Genomic DNA, 23,441 nt, shown 5'->3' on the forward strand with positions numbered 1-23,441 from the left:
TTTGCTAAATCAGAAGCTGAGCTGAAGTCTTGGTTAATGTTTGAATTAGATTCCTTACTTCAGATGCTTTTATACATCATCTGTTATACTCAGGTATATTAAATTAAATTTTATATATTTACAAACTAAGAAAAATGTTTTAAAAATTAATTTGCTAACCACAATGCGCAATTGTACTGTGCAAAAGATGCATGTTGGAAATTAAAAACCTCTTGAGTTATTAAAACCAATAAACAAATTAACACATTTTCTCCTTTTGATTAGAATCTGTGTTCATTTGCATAAGCCATCCATGCAAGTAACTTAATATTTTTCATTTAATTCTGTTTAAATATTTTCAGCCGCACAGATGGCAAAATCCCAAGAGTTTAGTTGTGCCATTTAGACTCAATTTAAGCCATATCTAAATATTCTAAAGTTAGTTTACCTTCCTTTTAATAGAAATATAATATATCCTATTGAGCATTTTGAAATATTTAAATTTTTATTAGTGTCCAAAACTGTAATATTATAATAAAGAAACAGCTGGGCAGCAAGCTTGATAACTTGATAATTTTATTTGAATAATATATATTTTAAAAACTCTTGGGGATTGGTCCTGCTTTGAGCAGGGGGTTGGACTAGATGACCTCCTGATGTTCTATGATTCTTTTCAAATGAAAATGTTTTAGTGCTAATCGTAATTTTCCCCAGAGTAACTTATCTACAGAATACTCATAAGTCACACGCACATAGTCTATACAGCAACTTTTCTAGATTTTTCTGTATCTGGGCAAAACTATTTTTAAAATGTCCTATTTTACAGCTGTTGTAATCCAAATATGGCTTTTGGACCATAAAAAAAAAAGAGCTAGGGCAATAGCATAGACTAGGTTTGGCTTATCAGGAAATCTTTTCAGTTCCCTTTTTGCACATATGGTAATACTATAGCCTCACCAGTTATTCTTGCCACATCTAAGGTCAGGTTAAATTTTTCTTTGTAATCTCCACACTCTCTTTTATTTTCCTTATTAAAAATAGATGTGATGTTTAAGCTCCGAGAGCTCAAAAATAGCGTATTAGAGACATCAGAACTGGAAAAGGCCTATATATCATTTTTTCTGCCCACTTCTTGATTCTGGATCCCCACGGCATATTCTTGAGTAGTCTGTCTGGCCTAATTTTTACATGAATCAACTGATAGGGCTTCCCCAATTTCCTTAGAACTAGTCCGTAGGGGAGTAGGTCTCATTGTTAAGTTATTGCTCATTTGAAATATAGTGTTCATTCCTGGGCACCTCAATGCCAAGCTACTGACAATATCAAGGGGGCTTGAGAAGACCACCCAAAATGCTCGGGGGATGAAGAAATTGAATTGTGAAAACTTAAAGGAAATGTAACTTGGCACAGCAACAACTAACTAGCTGGGGCCAGATGACATAAACTTCCCATTTGAAGGTCATAAACACTAAAGAAAATGGAAATGAGTAGAATGGTGCAAAAGGATATAAGAGAACTAAGGAAATTAAGAAAGGGAGGCTTGACTGTGAAATTTACGAGGCTGTGGAATGCTCTCCCCAGATAAATGTTGGTAGCCCTATTGCTTGGAACTTTTAAAGAGCAGAAAGTGCAGAGCATTAGAAAATGCACAGTAGGGAAAAAATATTGATATTGGCAGGGGGCTGGACTAAGTGTCCTAGTTCTTTGCATTTCTAATTTCTATTATTTGTTTTAGATTCCTACTATTTGCCTTCTATTTAATGTTTTTTCTAAATTTAGTCCTAGGTTATCCATCAGACAGTAGGTTTGTTCTTCGAATGGTGAACTGTTATAAATATAAAATTTTAAAAAAAAAGTATCTAAAAGCTTTTAAATAAACCTAGGATGTCTAGTCACGCTCATGCAGAATGAAGAGGTTAACTTTCCTGTTTGTGCACTTTTTTTACAGTTGTGTGAGGAAAGAATGGAGTGTCATCTCTAATTTAGAATTTTATTTGTTTTATAGTTTTCATCGCTAGCTTTAAAAGATGTTTTACTGGATTATTAGGATTTCTTGGCAAGTTTTATGCTGTCAGTTTTATTAAGGGAATCAGAAGTTACAGATGGAAAAGAGCTATTCAGTCATATAGTATATTTCCCTTGCCAGTATGTACTCTCTAGTGACTTAATCTTCTCCCTAAATAAGGTTGGTTAGATGCATTGGACTGTGAAGTACTCTGTACCAGTGACACGACCCAACTAAAAGAACATCACTGGTTATTGTAGTTTTTATTGTTCTTTGTTTGCAACACGTTTTTAGAGGCTTGAAAATAGAACTTTACCAATTGACTCTGTTTACATTTTAAAAACAACTAATATTTGTCCCTTCTGTTAAGCTTTGTCTTTACTAGCATGTATGTTCACCAGAATGAATCACAGTATTGTTCTCTTCTAGTCTTTAAATCAACTGCTATTGGAGCCAGAAGGATACTGGAAAAGTGGTGGAATCCTTTCTAAAATGTCTTAATAGTGGAATAAGCATTGAGGAAATGCTTTAAATATCTACTCACGCTTCTAAAAGGTGACCCACCCCGTATTTGAGTGCATGCAACTTTGCAAGCACTCATTTACACAACTGATTTTTCGTGCCCTACCATTTGTGTGCGCAAATTAGATATTTATCACATGCACAGACGTGTGCTTGATTTATGCAAGAAATTGTGTTTGCATGTGTAAATTTGATAATTTGCTTGCACAAGCGATAGTGTTCATCTATACATCGCATTTTGGAAATTTGGCCGATAAAGGATAATGGAAATAATTCCATTATGTGAGCAATAAGTAGCATAGGTTTACATAAATAAATAAATGCAAATTTGATGCATTTATTCTAGTTTGGGACAGAATTAAATTAGTAGATGTGAATTCAGTAAAATATTTCATCACTGCTCATGTAAATCTTACAAAATTCAGGCTGTGGTAGATGAGGGAAAATGTATCTGGAACATAAACAATAGGGAAAACAGAAGAAGGGCAAAGTGTGCCTCCCACGCCTTTATCCAAGCCATGGGTGGGGGGGGGAGGGAGCTTTTAACAATCAGCACTTCCCACATCTCCCTTATTCTTTGGCTGGTACAGGGAGCACTTTCCCTCTTTTTTCCCCCCCAAGTCTACTTTAGGCCCAGCAGTAAATGTCTGGCTGCTGGTCCTGGAGAGTTCAACCCCAGGAACAGACAGACAGCATGCCCTACCAGACTGTAATAGTTGCAACAAGCATTGAAAGAAAGACATTGTCTGATACTTGGGTCATCAACCACTTAAAAAGATTGAACTGCACCTGGAAATAAATAGGTATTAGCCAGGCAGGGTGCAGAATACCAATAAAGAGCCACATGCAAATGTGGAATTGTTGTAAATGCTAAGGATGGAGATTAATGTTACAGGCTAAAGGGGTTTAACTAGGAGTAGTTGAGTGAAATTAGGGGGAATATCAGGAAAATCTTGGAGCTTTTTAGGCTTTGTCCTAAGGGAAGGGGTGGAATCTCCATCACTCACTTTTATAAGTATAGGAGACCAAAATACTAGTAGGGAAAAATCTACTGGCAAAAGGATAAACTAGATGACACATATGTCCTTAATATAGATTGACTCTTGAAGGAGACATTGCTCATCAGATTATAAAGATTTAAACCTTCACTGCTTTTCAGTTCTCCATTAAAGAATTAACTTTTACCTGGAAGGTCACCTGTTTTGTTTTAAAACTGCCATATCAAACAGTTTCTTCAGTGACTTTCAATCTTCGTTGCTATTAAGAAGTAGTAACAAAAGCCTGTTTTTGTTCTTGTCATGTTTTTTTTCCTATTTCACAAATAGCAGTTTCCTTTAGGAATGTTAAAGTAAACTGGGTAGCATGGCAATAAAGCAACGTACACTGGTTAAGGTGCATGCCTATTCATCCGAGAGAATTCTCCTTTAACATCTGTGGTGTGTCTTCTGAAGCTGTCTCTCCGTTTGACTCTGGGCTCCGTAGACAGGCCACTTGTTCATCCGTTTCAGGAAGTACTTGATTATTACATGTGGCTCCACTGTCCACTTTCTGATTCAGCTGGATTACAGTTACCTTAGACTGACATAGGGATTCTCCATCAGCAGCCGAAGGAGGGTAGCAGTGGAAAAGTAGAAGAAAGCATTTGTAAAACTGAAAAACAAAATAAGATCAGAGTTTCTTTTTTATACATAGCTGCTAGACAAATGTAAAATTCGGTGCATCTCTAGTTACAGGTTGGCGTCATGGATTCACTCTGAATGATTAGTCTCATAATTTTTGTCAATTTGTAATTCATCATTTCTCACTCACATTCTTTGTTGCTTGTAAGTGAAACAGTAAATTTCACATATGTTTGGGAATCTTTTCTTTTGGATTAGTATTGTTACTCTTTAGAGTCATAAATTCCATCTAATGTAAAAGGAAACTTCAGTATAATTGAAAACATGTTCTAATCATTGCATCAAATGATAAAAGAAGAGTTAATTAAAAATACATTGTTTTAAAGTGACTTAAAAGGAAAGAAAAGAAAAGAATGGAAGCCACCACCTTGATTATCTGATGATGCAGGGCAGGATGAAAAGAATCAGCCTTTGCATTAATAAGCATTGGAAATCTGAGTTTTAATGCTGCAAACTACATTTTAAACAATTGTTTTGCTTAATTTTAGTAGTAAATTAACTTTTTTAATGTTGATTGATTTTAAATCATGGGATTTAGCTCTCAACCCCTTTGTGGCTCTCTAATTCCAAAACTTTGTAAAGGGAAAGCTAATTATCTAACTTCTAATTTGTAACACCAAAAGTTGGACAGTATTATTTTAATGTAGCCCTGCTATGAGAGACAACATTCCCATTCAATGAACCAGGATATTTCCATGCATGGACATGGGATAGAGACAACAATGCCTGGAACAGTGAAGGTGACTGTTTCTTAGCTTTAAACAGGAAGTGAATCTCTGTGCTGATACTGGTGGATGTCTCAGAAATCTTGGACACAGTTGATGATATGGTGCTGATGATACATACGAGACTGAGCCAGAGTAAATGGGTCTGCATTATGCTGGATCCACTCATTCCTCAGACAAATCCCAGAGTGTCACAGTGGGCACCTGCTTGTCCTCATCTGCAGTGTCCCTGTCACGTAGAATCCGATCCTCTTAAGCATTTATATAAAACTCTTTGGAGAGATCTGCGAGGCCACAGACTCTAGTGCTACCAATACACAGATGACACTCAGCTATATCACTTTGTCCACCTTTGCAATTTCTGTGTCTCCAAAATGTCTCAATGCCTTGAAAGAAACCAGCAGATGGATTAAGAGCAACTGGCTCAAACCCACTCTAAGAAAGACACCAATTATGATAACTGGAAGTAAGAAATGCTTTGAAAAACATGTTAGTCCTGTAACCTCACCACTGAATAGTAGCATCAAGATCACAGGTTGTCAAAATGGTGGGAAGAATCTGGGTGAATGCTGGACAATTTAGCTTTTCCCATACCAATGACTTCCTAAAACTAAATTGAAGTCAATGGGACTACTCATGTCTTTAAAGTTAAGAGTGTGCGTAAATGTTTACAGGATCAGGGTACAGATAAACATCTGAAACCAGGGAGAAGAGAAGGGAGAAGACTCTTAAGTTTCTTTGCCTTTACATAATTTTGTTTATTGTTTAGATATGAAGATGATGGGTATCCAAGAAATACTTTGGGGGGGGGTTACATATAATTTACATACCATCTAGTGTGCTAGGTGCATCAGACAGATATAAAGATAAGGTCTCTATTGCTAAAGAACTATATAAATAGACAACATAATAAGGGAATGCATTAAAGGGGGTAATGATGAAAAGTGATGTGATTTGAATAGTAAGGTTTAGGATATGCCTGGGTTAGTTCCATGATTTTGTCATGGAATTTTTGGAGGGGCAATCTCTTCGGTGAATTGAGCAGGATGGAGATGGTAGTCCAGGGTTTTAAAGGGCTTTTATGGGTTTCATAAGCCTGCTGTCCTATCATGTCAACACTGCAAGAGACCATGGTCTTTATATAACGGTGTAACGGGGCAACTGTTCTATTACATTTGAATATATTTCAACTAAGTACAATAAAGCATTTTGAAATGCAGTGGTGAAAGACAGTAGATCACAGGATTGCAGAAAAATTCTAAGGAGGTGAAATAGCTATATTTTTGTTTCTAAATTTCATTTCAGGGATCCTCATCATGATGTCCATGTGTAACGAAGTGCACGTGTATGAATACATCCCTTCAGTCCGACAAACTGACCTTTGTCACTACCATGAACTATACTATGATGCAGCTTGTACCTTAGGGGCTTACCATCCACTGCTGTATGAGAAACTGCTGGTGCAGAGGATGAACAAAGGGTTACAGGATGATCTGTATCGGAAGGGGAAGGTAATCTTGCCAGGGTTCAGGTCTGTAAAGTGCCTGGGACGGAATCACTTCCCACACTTGTAAAAGTGACTCGTTCAGAAAAATGTGCAATAAGGTACTACTGTCGTACGATAAACAACAAAGGAATACTTGAAAATGTATCTTAGACCAACCTAGTCTTGAGTCTATAAACTGTAATTAAGTAGCAGGCATGAGAGTTCCTTCCTTCCTAAGCCTGAGTATGTATTACTGCTTTGCAAATAGTTAAAGAAAAAAAGCTTCGCTCATGAAAGATGCAAAGGCACAGTTAGGTAGAAATACAATGTATTGTTGTGGGCATGACCTGTCAGAAAACATCAGAGGTTTCTTATGCCACAGGTACTAGATGCCAAACTTAACAGTTAAATCTGACATTATGAAGCAGCCTGTATCATTCATACACAGGGCTGGTCTGCTGAGAGATGGATGATTTCTCTTCATACCACAGGATTTTCACATCTCCCCCCACCCGCCCCCCCCCAGATAAAATAATCATGGTTTTGAACTGGGCATGCTATGAGTATAATGGGCCTGATTCTCATTTACACAAAGCTCCCTTTACTCCGTTCTGGCAAGGTAAATGGGCTTTAAAGTGAATGTAAATTACCAATATAAAGGGACCTTCATAAATAAGAATCAGGCCCAATAGCTAGTCATTGTATTCAGGTAGTTTCTGCAGCCAGAAATTAACAAGTGATATTTACTCACTTTTAAATGGATATTACTGTACACAAAGCCAGGTTATTTAAATAAATACAGTACTAATGCACAGATCTGTCATGGTCCATGCAGACGCTGCATTCAGGCACAGGGTGAAGAGAAGAGAATCTTCTCCATTCTTCAGAAAGCTCTCATTCTGCCCTCATTCAGCTTGTGCAGAAGACCAGCAACAGGGCGTAAGTGAGACCGAAATGGTGCATGGGCTTTCTGCCTGGGGGCGGTTCCCCCCTCTGTGCACATATGTAAATAAACACTCCAGCGGAAGGGAGACAATGTGCTCTGCTTGCACACATACATTTGAAACAGATTTCTTACAAAAATGTAGGCCTGCCTTTTCCAGGGAAATAAGCATTTTGGATGGGGAGATTTCAGAAATTAGGTGTTTGCCTATTTTGTTGTAAGCCAAGTTAAATTAATTTATTATTGCTTTTAAAAAAGCATGGCATTTTGTGTTTTGTTTTTGTGAGGAAAGAACAGGATGTCAGTATTTTTTTTAATTCAAAATTATGAAGTCTATATCCTGGAGACATTGTAAAGCCTTCAGCAATCTTACTCTGGCTTACACACTGAGACAATCTCATAATTTCATTGTAAAAACACAGCATGGGTATTCTCTAAACTACTTCTAAATCCACCTGGATGTTAATGCATTTAAAATACGTTTTCTCTGACAAGAGTTCAATTTCAGGCTGGAGATTGGTTAATGCTCTTGTTTGCTTTTTAAAATTTGGTTTTCCAGTGAGCAAAATTCAGTAGGAGTGATTACGTACAAGAAATCATACATATCCTATCCATATCTATTCAGCAAAAAGGTGATTGGCTGGTAGAAACACTGTGTTATTAACAGCAGTGGAGTGGAAAAGCATATTTCACATATTTAGCTATTGGCTACTGAGAGAGAGCTGGCGATGGAGAAACCCACATTAATTATTTTCGGTCATCTTTGTTTATAACAATCAGTGCTTTTCAATCTTTCTTTCTTTTTTGGATCCACTAAAAAATTTCAACTGGAGGTGTGGACCCCTTTGGAAATCTTAGACATAGTCTGTGGACCCCCAGGGGTCTGTCGACCACAGGTTGAAAATCACTGATATAAATATAAATCAGAAGAATTTTGTAATTCTCCCATCCAACCTTTCCTGCTGTTTTTCCTCCCTACAAGAGCAGAATTAGTTTACTGCACTTTAGCCTTCTTTTTTCAAGTTGTCATTATTTTGGGCTTTGCCGTCCTTCTAAAATTCTTCCTAGCTGACAAAGTGTGTCCATGTGTTCCAGACATGCCTTGTGTTGATTGGATAGGTATGTTCATAAAGCATTTTTATGCCAAATGGACAGCATTCATTAATGAATGCTTTTGGCATTTTTATGCCAAATGGACAGCATTCATTAATTTCAGCCTTAGTATCTGGATGCATTACATACTGATTTTGGAAAACACATTATAATAATTTTTTATGTCCGTTTTTGTTTTTAACAGTATCCAGCCTTAGTAGTGCTATATAGCCTACAAAGGGAAAAAAAACTTTCCCCATATATTTGTTTCACTTAACTCACCTTCTGTGAAACACGTTAAATCCGATTTTTTCTGCACGGGCAGAGTGGCACTTTGTTATACAGTGATCTTAGTATCAGATCAGGGTTTCCATGTGCCAAGTTCAAATTAGATTAGTTCCCACACCTTTCAATAAATGGAGTTGATCATATTTCTAGCACAAATGAGTACCGTAAGTCACTGTGCCCTGTGCAGAAGTCTCTAAGACTCCACAAAATAGCATGCCAGTTTCCCACTCATTTGCCCATGCTAAACTTAAACTCTTGTTTCCATCAGGAATAAAAAAAGCTAACCAGCAATACTCACAATTGTCTACAACAATAGGAGTGCGTTGTATTACACGCTAGATAGTCTGTCATCATGGTGCAGCTTGTACGCAGCCCTGTGGACTCTAAAGATTCCCATAAAGAAAAACGAGAGGCTGCATACTTAGCACTCCTGCTTAAATGAAGTGCTGCCCTTTAAAATTCTCACACAACCCTGGGTACGCATTCATCCAATGGATTTTATACTTGCATGCACATCCTTTTTTGGGCAGTAATAGTGCGCACTTGCGGCACCTGAGCAGAAAATCTTTTTTGGCCAAGTGCAAATGCCAAGAAACTGTCACCTTTCCCTCGATGATATAATTATTTACATTGGTGTGGATCTTTCAAACACCATGTCATCTGTCCTAATTCTATCCCCGTGTATATTACAGTTCACCAACCATATGAATGTTATATCTTCACGCTCGAGCTTAGCTTTCCTTTAGAGCTGTGCTAAGTGCACCAGCCTCTTCCCAGAAAGGAGGCCAGCATCAACTCTGTGAAGCACAGGGTCTCAATCGTCCCAAGGAGGGAGGGCCTTAAGGTGGCTTCCAAACCCTGGTTTCCCCTGTGATATTTCATTGTTCTACAAACACAGGCATCTTGACACTTTAAGATTTTCTCCTCCCACTCCTGCTGTCTATCTTAAAAAAAAAAAAAAAAAAGAAAAAAGAAAAAAAAAAATCAGTTCAAGTTTAGCTGAGCCTGATTTGCTAACTGAGAATTCAACTGGTTTCAGAGTAGCAGCCGTGTTAGTCTGTATTCGCAAAAAGAAAAGGAGTACTTGTGGCACCTTAGAGACTAACCAATTTATTTGAGCATAAGCTTTCGTGAGCTACAGCACACTTCATCGGATGCATACTGTGGAAAGTGTTGAAGATCTTTTTATACATACAAAGCATGAAAAAATACCTCCCCCCACCCCACTCTCCTGTGCTGGAAATGGCCCAACTTGATTATCATACACATTGTAAGGAGAGTGATCACTTTAGATAAGCTATTACCAGCAGGAGAGTGGGGTGGGGGGAGGTATAAAAAGATCTTCTACACTTTCCACAGTATGCATCCGATGAAGTGAACTGTAGCTCACGAAAGCTTATGCTCAAATAAATTGGTTAGTCTCTAAGGTGCCACAAGTACTCCTCTTCTTTTTGAGAATTCAACTGAAATTTTACTTCAGAACAAGAGGCCAGCAGGGGGAAGCAAAGGGCAACATGAAGAGAACTACAGAACTGCTGCTTTCACCAACCTTCCCTCCCGTCATGGTGCCTCCCTCCTGAGTGTTGGTATTCTTTGCTTTTATGGGAGGCCATTGAGGTTTTTTTGTGTGTTGGGTTTTTTTAAAAACCTTTGAGAGCAGAAATCATTTATCAAAAATCCGTACAAATCAGTTGCATTTAAAAGAGTGAATGAATGTGTATTAGGTGTTCAATACTCATCTGGATAGCTTTTTAATAATGGTAACTGGTGACTGATATTTTATATATACATAAGGAACGTGTGATACATTTCCCCATCCAAATCGTTCATCGATATTTTAGGGTGCGATCTTGTCACCCTTGTATGTATGTAACTCCCACTTGAAGTGAGTGGGAGATTTGCCTAAGCAAGGCCTGCACGTTCCTGCAACATAACACACATGACGCAAATGCTCAAGTTAGACTCATCCACCTTTTATGCCTCTATAGTTACAAAAGCCTAGTTGCTGTGCACTGATGGTATATGATTAAGAGGTGAGACGGTTGCACTTAAAAAAAAAAAAGAAAAAAAAAAAAGAAAGAAAAATCACCCACAAAGCTTGGGTAAATGCGCTGAATTTATGTTAATTTTATTTGGTTTGCTGTGTTTTCCACTGTGAATTATGCAGCTTTTTCAACAGGCCGTGGCTGTATTGTTTTATGCATGAAGCCTTTAGATGGTTAAATCAAGGTATTCTTCTGTTAATTCCAGAGAAATTATTAAAGTTTTGACTCATTTTGAGCCACACGTTTTTAAGGGGGAAAATATTTCTGATATTCCATTCCTTCTGTTTTCCCAAGGCTTACCTGGCCCTCATTCTCCACACTGTTAGTCAGTGAAGTTACACCACTGTAACAGATTTGTATGTGGTAAAGAGACAGAGAGATCTATGTATAATTATATTGATCTACACACACAGGGCTGGTCTACACACTGAGCACAAATATTTAGCTCAATCAATGCAACGTACTGGTGTTGACATTCTTTTGTTTCAGATTAAGGATTCCTTCTTGATTCTGTTTGCATCAATTTCTTGCCAAATTAAGCAAAATTGAAATAGTTCGTTTTTAACTGGAAGTGAGTGCCACATTAAGAGGTTGCACAGATTTAACTCAATCCATTTAGAAACAGTTTGAATTAAATGGGTGCTCAAATTGTGTGTAGATATGACCACACCTGGTTACTTTTGTGTTGGTCTTCCTCTTCAGTAAGGCTCTCATAAACCGGGAAATGCTATTCAGACACTGGTACAAACTTATGATGAAAGTAATGTGAAATACATTGTCTGTGAAAGTGTCACTTTGAGTTCTTTCCTTCATCTCCAATCCATAGATATGTTAGACTGTTTTTTGAAGCAGACTGTGAAATGTCATTAGAGAGCATATACAGATTTCCTGAATGCTATCCTGTACAGTGCAAAGAGGATACCTGATTTAACTGTTTGAACTTTTAAAGTAGCCCATGTCTGGGCATGCTTCTCACAGGCTTATTTAATTAAATGAATTTTGACACTCTGAATTTCTTCTCTTCAACTTGGCAATCAAATCCAGAGTTTTGTTCTTTAAATATCAGCTATGTAGAAGTCTTACATGTATCCATATCATCTCATCCTCTGTGAAATGTAGTCATTGAACTATTCAAATATGGAAGACTGTGTACTTTTTTAATAGCTTTGAGAATTATTTTGTATGATGATTTTTTTAAATGAATGTGTACTCTTCAACAAATTAAATCTTAAGATTTTACAGGAGTCACATTTTTAAACAGTGTTTGTATACATTTTAACACTTTTCTATTTTCTATTTTGATTTTGTATATTTTTATGTATGCACAGTGTACAGATTTTTGCTGTAAATAAAACATTTGTTTTCATTTATTTAGCAGTGCTGGTCCTTAGCTTGAATGGATGAAATTGCACATGACATGAAATGAGGATGTTACTGGTCAGTTTTACATAGTGAGGAGACCAAGATTGAAACAGAGGTAGAGTCTGACAAGTAGCTTAATGGAAAACATACAATAGAAGTGGATTGGGATACAGAGCAATAAAAGGGATTATGGATGAAATGGTTGCTATACACCACTGATCAATAAAAGGATGTGGGATGACTGTGAACAGACTTCGCTCAGCGACAAGAATAGGGAGAATACACAGACACTGAGGGCTGGTGTACACAGGGAAGTTGGCCGGAATATCTATCGTGGAATCATTATTTCAGAATCAAGTCCCTGTTGCTATAGACTAGAGCGTCCTCATGGGCAGTTATTCTGGCATAGCTATAGAAGAATAGTTTATTTCACTATAGCTGTGCTGGTCAATTTCTCTGCTTAGACAAGTCCTAAGAAAAAGCTGCACTCTAGTGACTAGATGCTCGATTCAGAATGTAGGCAAATTTCTGTTGAAGTGAATGATTTGCCTTCTCAAGAAATCATGTCCTAAAGTTAATACAGCAAAAATTTCTTTACACAGACCATAATTTAAAGTGAAGAATGAACGACAAAAGGGAAAACATAACCGCATAGACACTTAGGGGATAAAATACAACATTGTGCAACCACGAGGGGGCTGACCCAAAGCCCATTGAAGTCTATGGGAGTCTTTCAGCTCATTGTAAAGAGCTTTGGATCAGGCCCCTAATTTAGAGAGATGGACTAATCTAGATAGCCTGCATTTTTTTTTTTCATCTCAGAGAGTTCCTGTTTACTAGGTATGGTCAAATTGTGAGGCAGTCAATTAAACAGAAGTGACGTGTTAGATGTTGGATTGTTGTTTAGATAGCTACAAAGCCATTACGAAGTCAGAATCCCACCTTTTATTATAGCATTTACTTGAGAGGAGTGTGCACATGTGGAAACTAGCCATTTTCACTTTTTCAGAAAGGAAACTTAGTCATTTACACTTACCACACAACGTGAAAGTAAGATAAGAAGCCTTTTTTGTTTAATAATGCTCTGATCAGCTAGGGGCTGAACAAAAAATTACTCTTTTGAAAAACTTGATTTGAAGAAGGCTTCCCCTTTCAGGCCCTTCAGATTAACTTAACTTGTGTTTTTTACCTGTATTTTTTCACAAGATCACTGCATTCTTCATGGTAAAATGAACCTAGCAAATAGGGGGCGTTTGAGGGGGGAGATTCCTTGCTGAAGAAGAAGCGAGCACTAATTCTTGGGGTGAGTGGGCAAGCTTGTTTGTCTGTTTGGTTTTTCTTTTGGCTTGCTTAAAATGTACGGTGTGGCCTGTTGGGAATTGTGTGTAAGGGGACAGTTGGAGTGGGGGCCAGGGGTTTACTAGCTGCTACCTGAGCAGGCACTAGTGAGGCTCTAGCCTCTTGTCCTCTGATCCTTAATCACCCTTGATCATCCTTGTGGCTACCCTGCCAGTGTGTGTTAATGAGGGGGCAGGTCTGACCTAGGAGAGAATGGCTTACAAGCTAGATGCTAAATGAACCAGGGATAGCACACAGGGGAATTTGAGAAGGAGTTTGTAGGAGGGGAAAGAATAAAATACCAGGGTTCGGAACAGCTGTGATGCCAGTAACAACACTGCTCCTGGCTCCAGACAGAGAACCTGACCATGGATGCCTCTACCCAAGTCCTGGTGTGGATTTGCAGACTGTGGCCTGCACTTCCCCATCAGAGAAAGCCAGGCTGGGGAGACCATCCAGAGTGAAAGGTGCCTGCTGGTGGAAACTCTCAAGAAGCAGGTGGGAGAGCTACAGGAGGAGGTGGCTAGGCTGAGGAGCATCCGTGCACATGAGGAATTCACTGAAAACATGAAGGTTGAGGAAGCAATCCAGCTAGAATGGACTGCAGTAGTACCATTAGGGGAGGAGGAAATGGCTCCTTCACAGGGAGAAAACTGGTGCTCCACCCCTGCTCCCAACCCACCGTGCATAGAGATAAAAAGTGGTATGCTGCCCTGGCCATGCGGGATGAGGAATCTCCCCCAAAGGTGGAGGAGCAGAAGCCACGTACCCCCACTGGCCACTACTCCCAAGAGAAAATGGAGGGTAGTGATAGCCAGTGACTCCCTTCTCAGGGAGGCAGAAGCATCGAGCGGCTGACCTGATCTGCCATCCCAAGAGGTGTGCTGCCTGCCAGGGGCCCATATTCGAGATCTTATGGAAGGATTGCTGAGGATCATCTCTGACCCTCTGATTACTCTCTGATGCTGCTCATCCATGTGGGCACTAATGATACTGTGAGGTCTGGCCCTGAGCAGATCAGAAGTCACTACAGAGCTCTGGGAGTAAGGGTGAGGGAGCTGGGAGTGCAGGTGGTGGTCTCTTCAGTCTTTCCGGTCAAGGGTAGGGGCCCAGGCAGAAACAGATGCATCCTGAAGGTGAATGCCTGGCTGCGAGGATGGTGTCGCCAGGAGGGCTTCAGCTTCCTTGACCATGGGATGCTTTTCTGAGAAGAAGGGCTGCTGAGCAGAGATGGGGTCCATCTATCTAGGAAGAGCAATATATCTTCAGATACAGGCTGATTAATGGAGGGAGGTGGCTTTAAACTAGGTCTGACGGGCAGGAGACAAAAGCCCATAGAAAAGTCCAAAACATGGAGACTTGGGTGAAGGGTTGGAATATGTGGGGGGGAACATGGGCAATCACAGCTGGGACAAAGGCGAGACAAGAGGGAACACAGACAAGAGGGAAATCTAATAAACATTTTAGATGTCTGTATACTAATGCAAGTGGTATGGGAAACAAATAGGAAGAACTGATCACAGTAAATGATCATAATTATGACATAACTGCCAGCACAAATGTTACCTCGATGGGATAATTCACATGCCTGGAATATTGGCAAAGAAAGGTACAGCTTGTTGGGGAAGGAAGGGCAGGGAAAAAAGTGAGAAGGTGTTGTCTTGTATATCAAATATGTATAAACTTGCACTGAGGCTGAGATAGAAGTGGGAGACAGAACTGTTGAAAGTCTCTGGATAAGAATGAAAGGGGTTAAAAAAAAGTGATGTCGGAGTCGACTACAGACCACCGAACCAGGAAAAATAAGTGGATGAGGCTTTTTTTAAACAGGAGTCGGTGGTGATGGGGGACTTCAACTACCCAGATATCTGTTGGGAAACTAATATAGAAGGGCACAGATTATCCAACAAGTTCTTGGAATGCACTGGAGACACTATCTTACTACAGACGGTGGAGAAACAACTCGGGGAAAAGCTAGTCTAGATTTGATTCTGACAAACTGGGAGGAACTGGTTGAGAATTTGGGTGAAAGTGATCATGAAATGATCGAGCCCCCATGAGTATAAGTAATGGTAAGAGGGGAAACAGCAGAATAAAAACAATGAACTTCAAAAAGACACTACTTCAGTAAATTCAGAGAATTGGTAAGGTGAGATGCCATGGGAAGCAAGTCTAAGGGAAAAAAGAGTTCAGGAGAGTTGGCAGTTTTTTAAAGAGACATTATTAAGGTTGCAAGAGCAAACTATCCCAAGAACAAATCATGTCAACCCAACCTAATAGCTTTCTTTGACAGGGTAACAAGCCTTATGGATCGGGAGAAAGCAGAAGATGTAATATATCTTGACTTTAGTAAGGCTTTTGATACTGTCTCACGTGACCTGCTCATAAGGAAACTAGAGAAATATAGCCTAGATGAATCTACTATAAGGTGGGTGCACAACTGGTTGGAAAAGCATACTCGGAGAGAGTAATCATCAGTGATTCACAATCAAACTGGAAGGGCGTATAGAACGGGGTCCTGCACAGATCTGCCCTAGGTCTGCTTTTATTTAATATCTTTATAAATTATTTGGATAATGGCAAAGAGAGTACACTTATAAAGTTTGCCAAACTGGGAGGGACTGCAAGCGCTTTGGAGGACAGGATTGGAATTAAAAATGGTCTTGACAAACTGGAGAAATGGTCTGAAATAAACAGGATGAAATTCAATAAGGACATGCAAAGTACTTCATTTAGGAAGGAATAATCAATTGCACACATACAAAATGGGAAATGAGTAGGAAAAGGATCTGGGAGTTATAGTGGATCACAAACTAAATATGAGTTAACAATGTAACACTGTTGCAAAAAAGTGAGTATTATTCTGAGATGTATTATCAGGAGTGTTGTAAGCAGCAAGACACACAAAGTAATTCTTCCACTCTACTTAGCTGGAATATTGTGTCTAATTCCGGGCATCACACTTCTGGAAAGATGTGGACAAATTAGAGAAAGTCCAGAGGGAAGCAACAGAGGAAAGCAAAAGTGATTAAAAGTCTAGAAAACATGACTTACAAAGAGAGACTGAAAAAAATAGGTTTGTTTAGTCTGGATAAGAGAAGACTGAGAGGGAACATGATAACAGTCTTCAAGTATGTGAAATGTTGTTATAAAGAGGAGGATGATAAAGTGTTCTCCTTAACCGCTGAGGTCACGACAAGCAGCAAAGGACTTAAATTGCAGCAAGGGAGATTTAGGTTAGACATTAGGAAAAACTTTCTAACTGAAAAGGTAGTTAAGCACTGCAACAATTTGCCTAGGGATGTTGTGGAATCTCCATCACTGGAGGTTTTAAAGAGCAGGTTAGACAAATACCTGTCAGGGATGGTCTAGATAATACTTAGTCCTGCCTCGGTGCAGAGGACTGGACTAAATGTCCTATCGAGGTCACTTCCAGTCCTACATTTCTGATTCTATTATTTAACTTCCACTGTTTCATAAGGTGATAAGTGGTAATTTTATCTTATGGTGTGGGGCTTAACCTGCACACCTCCAGGTCAACTATCGAGAACCCAAAACCTCATGGATTTCTACAGCTTTGGCACTGGTCACAGAGTAGGCCCTTTAGCTCATATGTGAAAATTCCATTTCCCTTAGTCTGCAGGGGACCTGTACTAATCAGCTGTCTGCATGGTGGGCTGAGGGCCTCCTGGGAGGTGCTGAACATTGTCCACTCAGGTTGACTTAATTGGGAGTTGAAGGTTCTTGGCTCCTCACTTGCTTGGGCCGACAGAGACTGGGATCACTTGAGTACTCTTCACTTTTATCAGGTAGATCAGAGTAAATGTAGTGATGTGGGAGCTATCCAGCATTTCAGCAGGAGGTTGAGAGCCATCAGGAAAGATGACGTGTTGTCTTAACCCACTCTGTGCTCAGTGATGATGGCTGTGGAAGGTGAGCCACTACCTTTCTGATGACACTGCAAGGAAACAGAGGTAACTGGTGTAGATGTACTGTATAGATTTCATCAGCGTCAACTACTGTATGCTGTAGAATGACTGGAAGTTTGTCTTCTTGGAAGGAGGTTCTGATGATCTAATTTATTAATGGAAGTCAGAAGTTCTTTACTAGACTTTAGCAATCATGAAGAGCATAGTTCTGTTTTACAGGTGGTGACGTTGGACATTCCTTAGAACTTTCAGGATCTCTTGTTTGGTAATTAGTCCAAATTTCATCATAACAGATGGTAGCAGACATTCCTCATACTGGGGTGGTTACTTTTATCCCAGCAAGGTCCTGTATGGATTTGATACTTTTTGTCTCTGGAGTAGACCAAGAACTTCTTGTGGTAAGTAGAACTTGGATCTGGGGTCATGCATATATATTTTGCATCAATAATCCAAGAGTTTTAAAAGAACTGACCGAGGAGCTTGCTGGACTGTTGATGATTATTTTCAATAAGTTGTGGAGCACTGGGGAAGTTTCAGAAGACTCAAAAGAAAGTAAATTTTGTGCCAATTTTTAAAAAGCGTAAATAGAATGATCCAGGTAATTATAGGCCTGACATCGATACTTGGGCAAGATAATGGAGTGGCTGATATGGGTTTAGATTAATAAAGAATTAAAGCAGGGTATTATAATAAATTAATGCAAATCAACATGGCTTTATGGAAAATAGATCCCGTCAAACTTACTTTATATCTTTTTTTATGAGATTATAAATTTTGTTGATAAACATAATAGTGTGGATGTAGTATACATAGATTTTTGTAAGGCATTAGACTTGCTTCCGGCCAACATCTTGATTAAAAAACTAGAACAATATAAAATTAACATGGCACACATAGATCGGTTCTTGGCCTTATGCTATTTAACATTTTTATCAATTAGCTGGAAGAAAACATAAAATCATCACTGATAAAGTTAGCAGATGACACAAAATTGTGGGAGTGGTAAATAATGAAGAGGACAGACCACTGATTCTGAGTGATCTGGATCACTTGGGAAATTGGGAACAAGCAAACAATATGCATTTTAATATGGCTAAATGTATAGATCTAGGAACAAAGAATGTAGGCCATACTTACAGGATAGGGGACCATCCTGTGAAGCAGTGATTCTGAAAAAGATTTGGAGGTTATGGTGGATAATCAGCTGAGCATGAGCTGCCAGTATGATGCTGTGACTAAAAGATCTAATGTGATCTTTGGGTGCATAAAGAGGGGAACCTTGAGTAGGAGCAGAGAGGTTATTTTACCTCTGTATTTTGAAGTGGTGTGACTATTGCTGGAGTACTCTGTCCAGTTCTGATGCCAACAATTCAAAAAGGGTGTTGATAAACTGGAGAAGGTTCAGAGAAGAGCCTTAGAATGATTGAAACATTAGAAAACATGCCTTATAGTGACAGACTCAAAGAGCTCTATCTATTTAGATTAACAAAGAGAAGGTTAAAGGGTAATTTGATTACAGTCTATAAGAACCCACAAGGGGAACAAATATTCAATAGTGGGTTCTTCAAAATAGCAGTGAAAGGTATACCATGATCCAATGGTGGAAAGCTGAAGCTAGACAAATTCAGACTGGAAATAAGACATGAATTTTTGACAGTGAGGTTAATTAACCATTGGAACAATTTACCAAGGGTTGTGCTGGATTCTCCAGCACTGACAATTTTTAAATTCAAGATTGGACGTTCTTCTAAAAGATCTGCTCTTGGAATTATTTGGGGGAAGTTCTATGGCCTGTGTTATGTAGGAGGTCAGATTAGAATAGATGATCACAATGGTCCCTTCTGGCCTTGGAACCTATGAATAAGCAAGTCTACTGCTTGGAACAATTTTGCTGGTTGTGATTTTGCTGATGTAAGGAAGGTCACTATATCTTCCTTTATAGCTTCAGGGGCTCCTTCAGCTATTAATGAATTGTGGATGAGCAAATCTTGTGCCATGGGCATTCCAACCATCTTATGCAACTTTTCTGAGACTCGTGGTCCCTGCGGCAGTGATGCGAGTGAAGGGGTCACTTGGGGGCTATTTTGTCAATGGTTTTGTTAAGAAGTGAGTTGGAGTGTTCTTCTTCAACACATTAATCTTTTGATTTGGTGGGTTTTTTTATTCCAGGATCTTCTGGGACCGAAATCTACTGAGGACTAGCTGATTTGCTTGGTTCACTGGCGTGGCAATGATGGATCTCTTTAATACATATCATACATCAGTAATGTCTATTACAGACCTGGGTATATTTCCTTAGTTAAATTCTATTTCACAATAACAATACGTCACTCCATGCAATGCACTTCAAAGCAGTGACTGCACATCTCTGGAAGTTAAATTCAGTCAGTCTCTGGCTTTGTGCCTTGTTGCCCAAGGCAAGCTACAAATGCACTTCTTGTCATTTCTTCTTACTAAAAATGTATTAGTGCTCAATTAAATTCTTATCAAGATTGATGGAAATGTTAATTAGATTCATTAAAACATTTGAATCCAACTTTAATGTTTTAATGTAGATTTTATAGATTTTTTGGGGGGGAGGGAGAGAACCAAAGATGTCCACCGAAAAGATTGCAGCTGCAACAGCAAGTACAAATAAGATATAATGGAAGATATCGAAGAAGCTATGAATGATATAACTAGATGTACATTAACAAAAAATGTCTCATTCAGTCATGGCTGCTGCTAAGAAAACAAAGTAATTACAGAAATTACCGGTCAGTGAAATGAAAGATTTTTATTTTACTGGCAAAACATTAGAGATGGTTGACATAAATTCATGAAAGCAAAATTTCACAATGATGGTGTGGGGGAAAGTATTGTTGACCTGACCCCAGCCCACTCTGTGACAAGATCTATGCACTATATGCAGCATAGGCAAGAGCGGTAACACAAGAGGCCTACAGGCCGGCATCCTGTAAGACTTAGCTTAAGCTAAGAGCATTTGCATATGATGGGCCATGGTATTTTGACCCAGATAACAAACCAGGCCAACTTCTAGCCTAGCTCAAGTCCCTAGCTGTCCATTATATGCAACCCCCACCCCAAACCTGCAAAAGCCCCTACACAAAACGCTGCCACAAGCAAACCGCAGATCTTGATAATAACGAAGTGCGCCAGCACAGTGCTAATTATGAAACTGTTTATTTTAGCTCCTTATAAGGCTTTATTAACAATGCTTGAGTGATAAAAAAAAATTAAGAAAATGTATTATTTGACTTGGATGTAAAAAAACTATATAAGACTGGTATTAAAGGGGCAGGACAGAGAGAGACCAGGGTGGCACCTGCGTGAGACCATCTCTATCTCCCTCTCCCTGCATGCTTGTATTCAATAAAAGGACCTCAGACTGTTTGAACCAAACAGATGGTGTGACTCGTTTTCCACAACAATGGGAAAGCAGTACCAGTAGCACTGGCTGACTAAAAGAAGAGTGGCTGGGACAGAATCTGAATTAGTTTGTCAAGATCAGGAGTGTTCCTGGTGTATTCAGTTGGACTGTGCCTCCAAATGAATGATGTACTGCTATGTCAGGATAAGCACAGAGTATAGGCAATTAATGTCTATAGAACTGTAAATGTACATGACACTTTACAAACCACAATAGGGGAAAACATTTTCCTACCTCTAAGAACTTACTCCCTGAGATGCAGGACATGAGTTCCATTAAGGGGGGAGGGAGTGGAGAGAAGAATTGGGGAGAAGATAAGAATGATTTACATATGTGGTTCAGGGTTATCAGATTTCCTGATTCACTCCCCTAGCCCACCCAACCCAGCTCTTAGAGCTAACCTTTATAGTGAAGTTACAGATCCAGCTTGCTGCCTTCTGTTGGGCTTTTCCCAAGACCTCTTCCACTCAGTTCCCCAAGAACTCAGTTCGACTCGTCTCATCACTTACGTTCTTTTATTTGGCATTAAGCAAAGGTATGCTGAGTTGATCAGACTCAAGCGTAGGGGGTGAGGGTTGGACATACCACACATCCAAAGTTACACAGCAAACCTCTTCCTTCATATCCATTGACACATTACACTGCATTTACTATACATTGCTTTACACATTTTGGGATTGGCTTGGTTACTTTGTAGGAATCAATTCCTGTATGGCATACTCTGTTTATGCACTGTCCGCGCTTGACCTACTTTTTATCTCATTTTTACATTTCCAGCTTATTTTGTCCATTGTTATTTTGCTCATAGTAAATGGTTCCCTGTGTGTTTTCCCTCTTATCTTGGCTAGCTCAGACATTGTCTCTTAGTTTACTGACCCATCCACTTATCTTAGTTGGCATAAATATCGTGCTTTCAGCCTGCTAATTAATCTCCCTACACCTATCTTCCAGCAAATGAGGCCTCCCCCACATCCCCATGTTTCATTTCTTATGTCAGGTCAGGCCTACGTTGTTCTAACATGCCAGAGGCTTTTCATCTTGGAAACCTGCTGCTGATATGGGTACCGCCTGGTGTGAGTTGTAGGTTTTAAGGACAAAGTTGAAGAAAGGAAATGGCACTTAGTGGACAGAACATGGAAACCTGTTTTACTTATAGGGAGCTACATCTGTGAAGGTGGGAACTGATGAATCCTGCTGCAGCCATTGAGAGTGGGAGCATCATCTCTCGCCCCTCTCCACCACCACCATCTAAGGAGAGGGCAGAGGCAGATGCTGACCTGTAGAGGGGGAGTGATGAGTTAATGAGTGGAGGGAGCAGAGGATAAAAAGGTGCTGGATCAATATGGATTTCTTAAATATAGATTCTGAGAGAGCAGGAAAAAAGGAGATGGGGAAAGATAGAAATAAGTTTAGCAGGAGCTGAACATAAACACTGGAGAGAGTGGGAGAGAATGGATGGGCATGAAAGGGTGGACCTGGATTGGAAGAGACATTACCTGAGGGGAGGAGGAGGCAAAGAATAAGTCTGAAATGACATGAAGATTTGTGAGAGTAAGAAAGAGAAGGTCACACTTAGAGTGATGAAAAGGTGGAAGAGAAGAAAAGCAAGTGAAGGAGAGGTTAGAAGTAATGAAACAGATAAAACTGCTGGTCCCTACTAGCTACTGCTTTTTTATTCTTTTTATAATCTCTACAGAGAAACCTGACCAATCCACTGCTGTACTTGATGCTAGGCTCAGTGCTATCCATTTTATATGAATATAGAGAGTATTAAACACTAGGCCTGGTATTAAAAGGTTTAAAAGTCCATTTCTATTTGCCTGACTGCCCTCAGAATTTAGATGATCAAACCCCAGATTGACCAGAGTCTCTACATGAGGCATAAATCTAAGCACAAATTTTCTCATTGGGTTTTTTTTTTGTTTTGTTGTGGTTTTTTTTGGTCTTTCATGTTCACATTGCTCTGACTTCCTGATTCAATGCACTCAAGTTTTCCGTTTGCTCTGAGGAATTCCTGAGGCAACCTTAGAATTGGTTAGCTTGTTCCATGCAAACATAACTTATGGATTGGTGACTTTCCGGAGTATAACTGTAACATTTTATACAAGTTCTAATCAAGCTCCACTGAACAGAGTTGTTCAAATGGCTCAGCTTGACACTTCTCCATTTTCTTATGACATTGTCGGAGTAAGTGATAATTAAGGGGCCAGAGTTTGCCTGGTCCACACAAGGTGCATGCAGAAGGAGAGGAAAGACCAGGCAGAATTGCAGTTCCTGCACTCTGGGAAGTTTAGGGGTTGCTCCCTCCCTACTACTCAAGTCTCCCAAAGGGGGCAGGGAAGGGTGGGCAGAAGGCAGAGCATTTGGCTTCCTCCTCATCTGACCCTACATGCATCAGCCAGCAAAGTTGTCCAACTGCACAGGACGGAATGAACTGTATCCCACAAGAGGCTGTAGTAACAGGTGTTTGGAAGGTGTCCCTTAGGGTAATGTAGCACCATGCTGAGTTGTGCCTAAATGGCCCAGTCTGGCCTTAAATTACTAGCTGTGACAGAGTGAGATATTTTGTGTCAAATTGCCTCTATTTTTCAATGAAGGCAGGTTATTGTGATGCATTC

The 23,441-nt window shown here is 39.4% G+C and overlaps 2 protein-coding genes and 1 long non-coding RNA gene across 5 annotated transcripts in view; 2 read left to right on the plus strand and 1 right to left on the minus strand.

Moving 5' to 3' along the window:
- Positions 1 to 6,914, plus strand: part of ST6GAL2 (ST6 beta-galactoside alpha-2,6-sialyltransferase 2) — a 264,406-nt gene extending 257,492 nt beyond the window's left edge. For all 3 annotated transcript variants that reach the window (XM_074964472.1, XM_074964487.1, XM_074964478.1), the window contains one exon: positions 6,216 to 6,914. In XM_074964472.1, coding sequence (XP_074820573.1) covers positions 6,216 to 6,484 — 269 coding nt within the window. In that variant the 3' untranslated portion in view covers positions 6,485 to 6,914. The remainder of the gene's footprint in view (positions 1 to 6,215) is intronic.
- The window catches only part of LOC141994265 (vertebrate ancient opsin-like), a 127,207-nt gene continuing 106,778 nt past the window's right edge, over positions 3,013 to 23,441 (minus strand). The window contains exon 5 of the mRNA XM_074964509.1: positions 3,013 to 4,156. Coding sequence (XP_074820610.1) covers positions 3,911 to 4,156 — 246 coding nt within the window. The 3' untranslated portion in view covers positions 3,013 to 3,910. The remainder of the gene's footprint in view (positions 4,157 to 23,441) is intronic.
- On the plus strand, positions 16,259 to 19,676 carry LOC141982679 (uncharacterized). Its single transcript, XR_012638173.1, has 3 exons — positions 16,259 to 16,315; positions 17,687 to 17,791; positions 19,563 to 19,676. It is a non-coding gene; the product is annotated as an uncharacterized LOC141982679 (long non-coding RNA).

This window comes from Natator depressus, chromosome 1 (genome assembly GCF_965152275.1).
Source record: "Natator depressus isolate rNatDep1 chromosome 1, rNatDep2.hap1, whole genome shotgun sequence".
NCBI classification, from domain to species: domain Eukaryota; kingdom Metazoa; phylum Chordata; order Testudines; family Cheloniidae; genus Natator; species Natator depressus.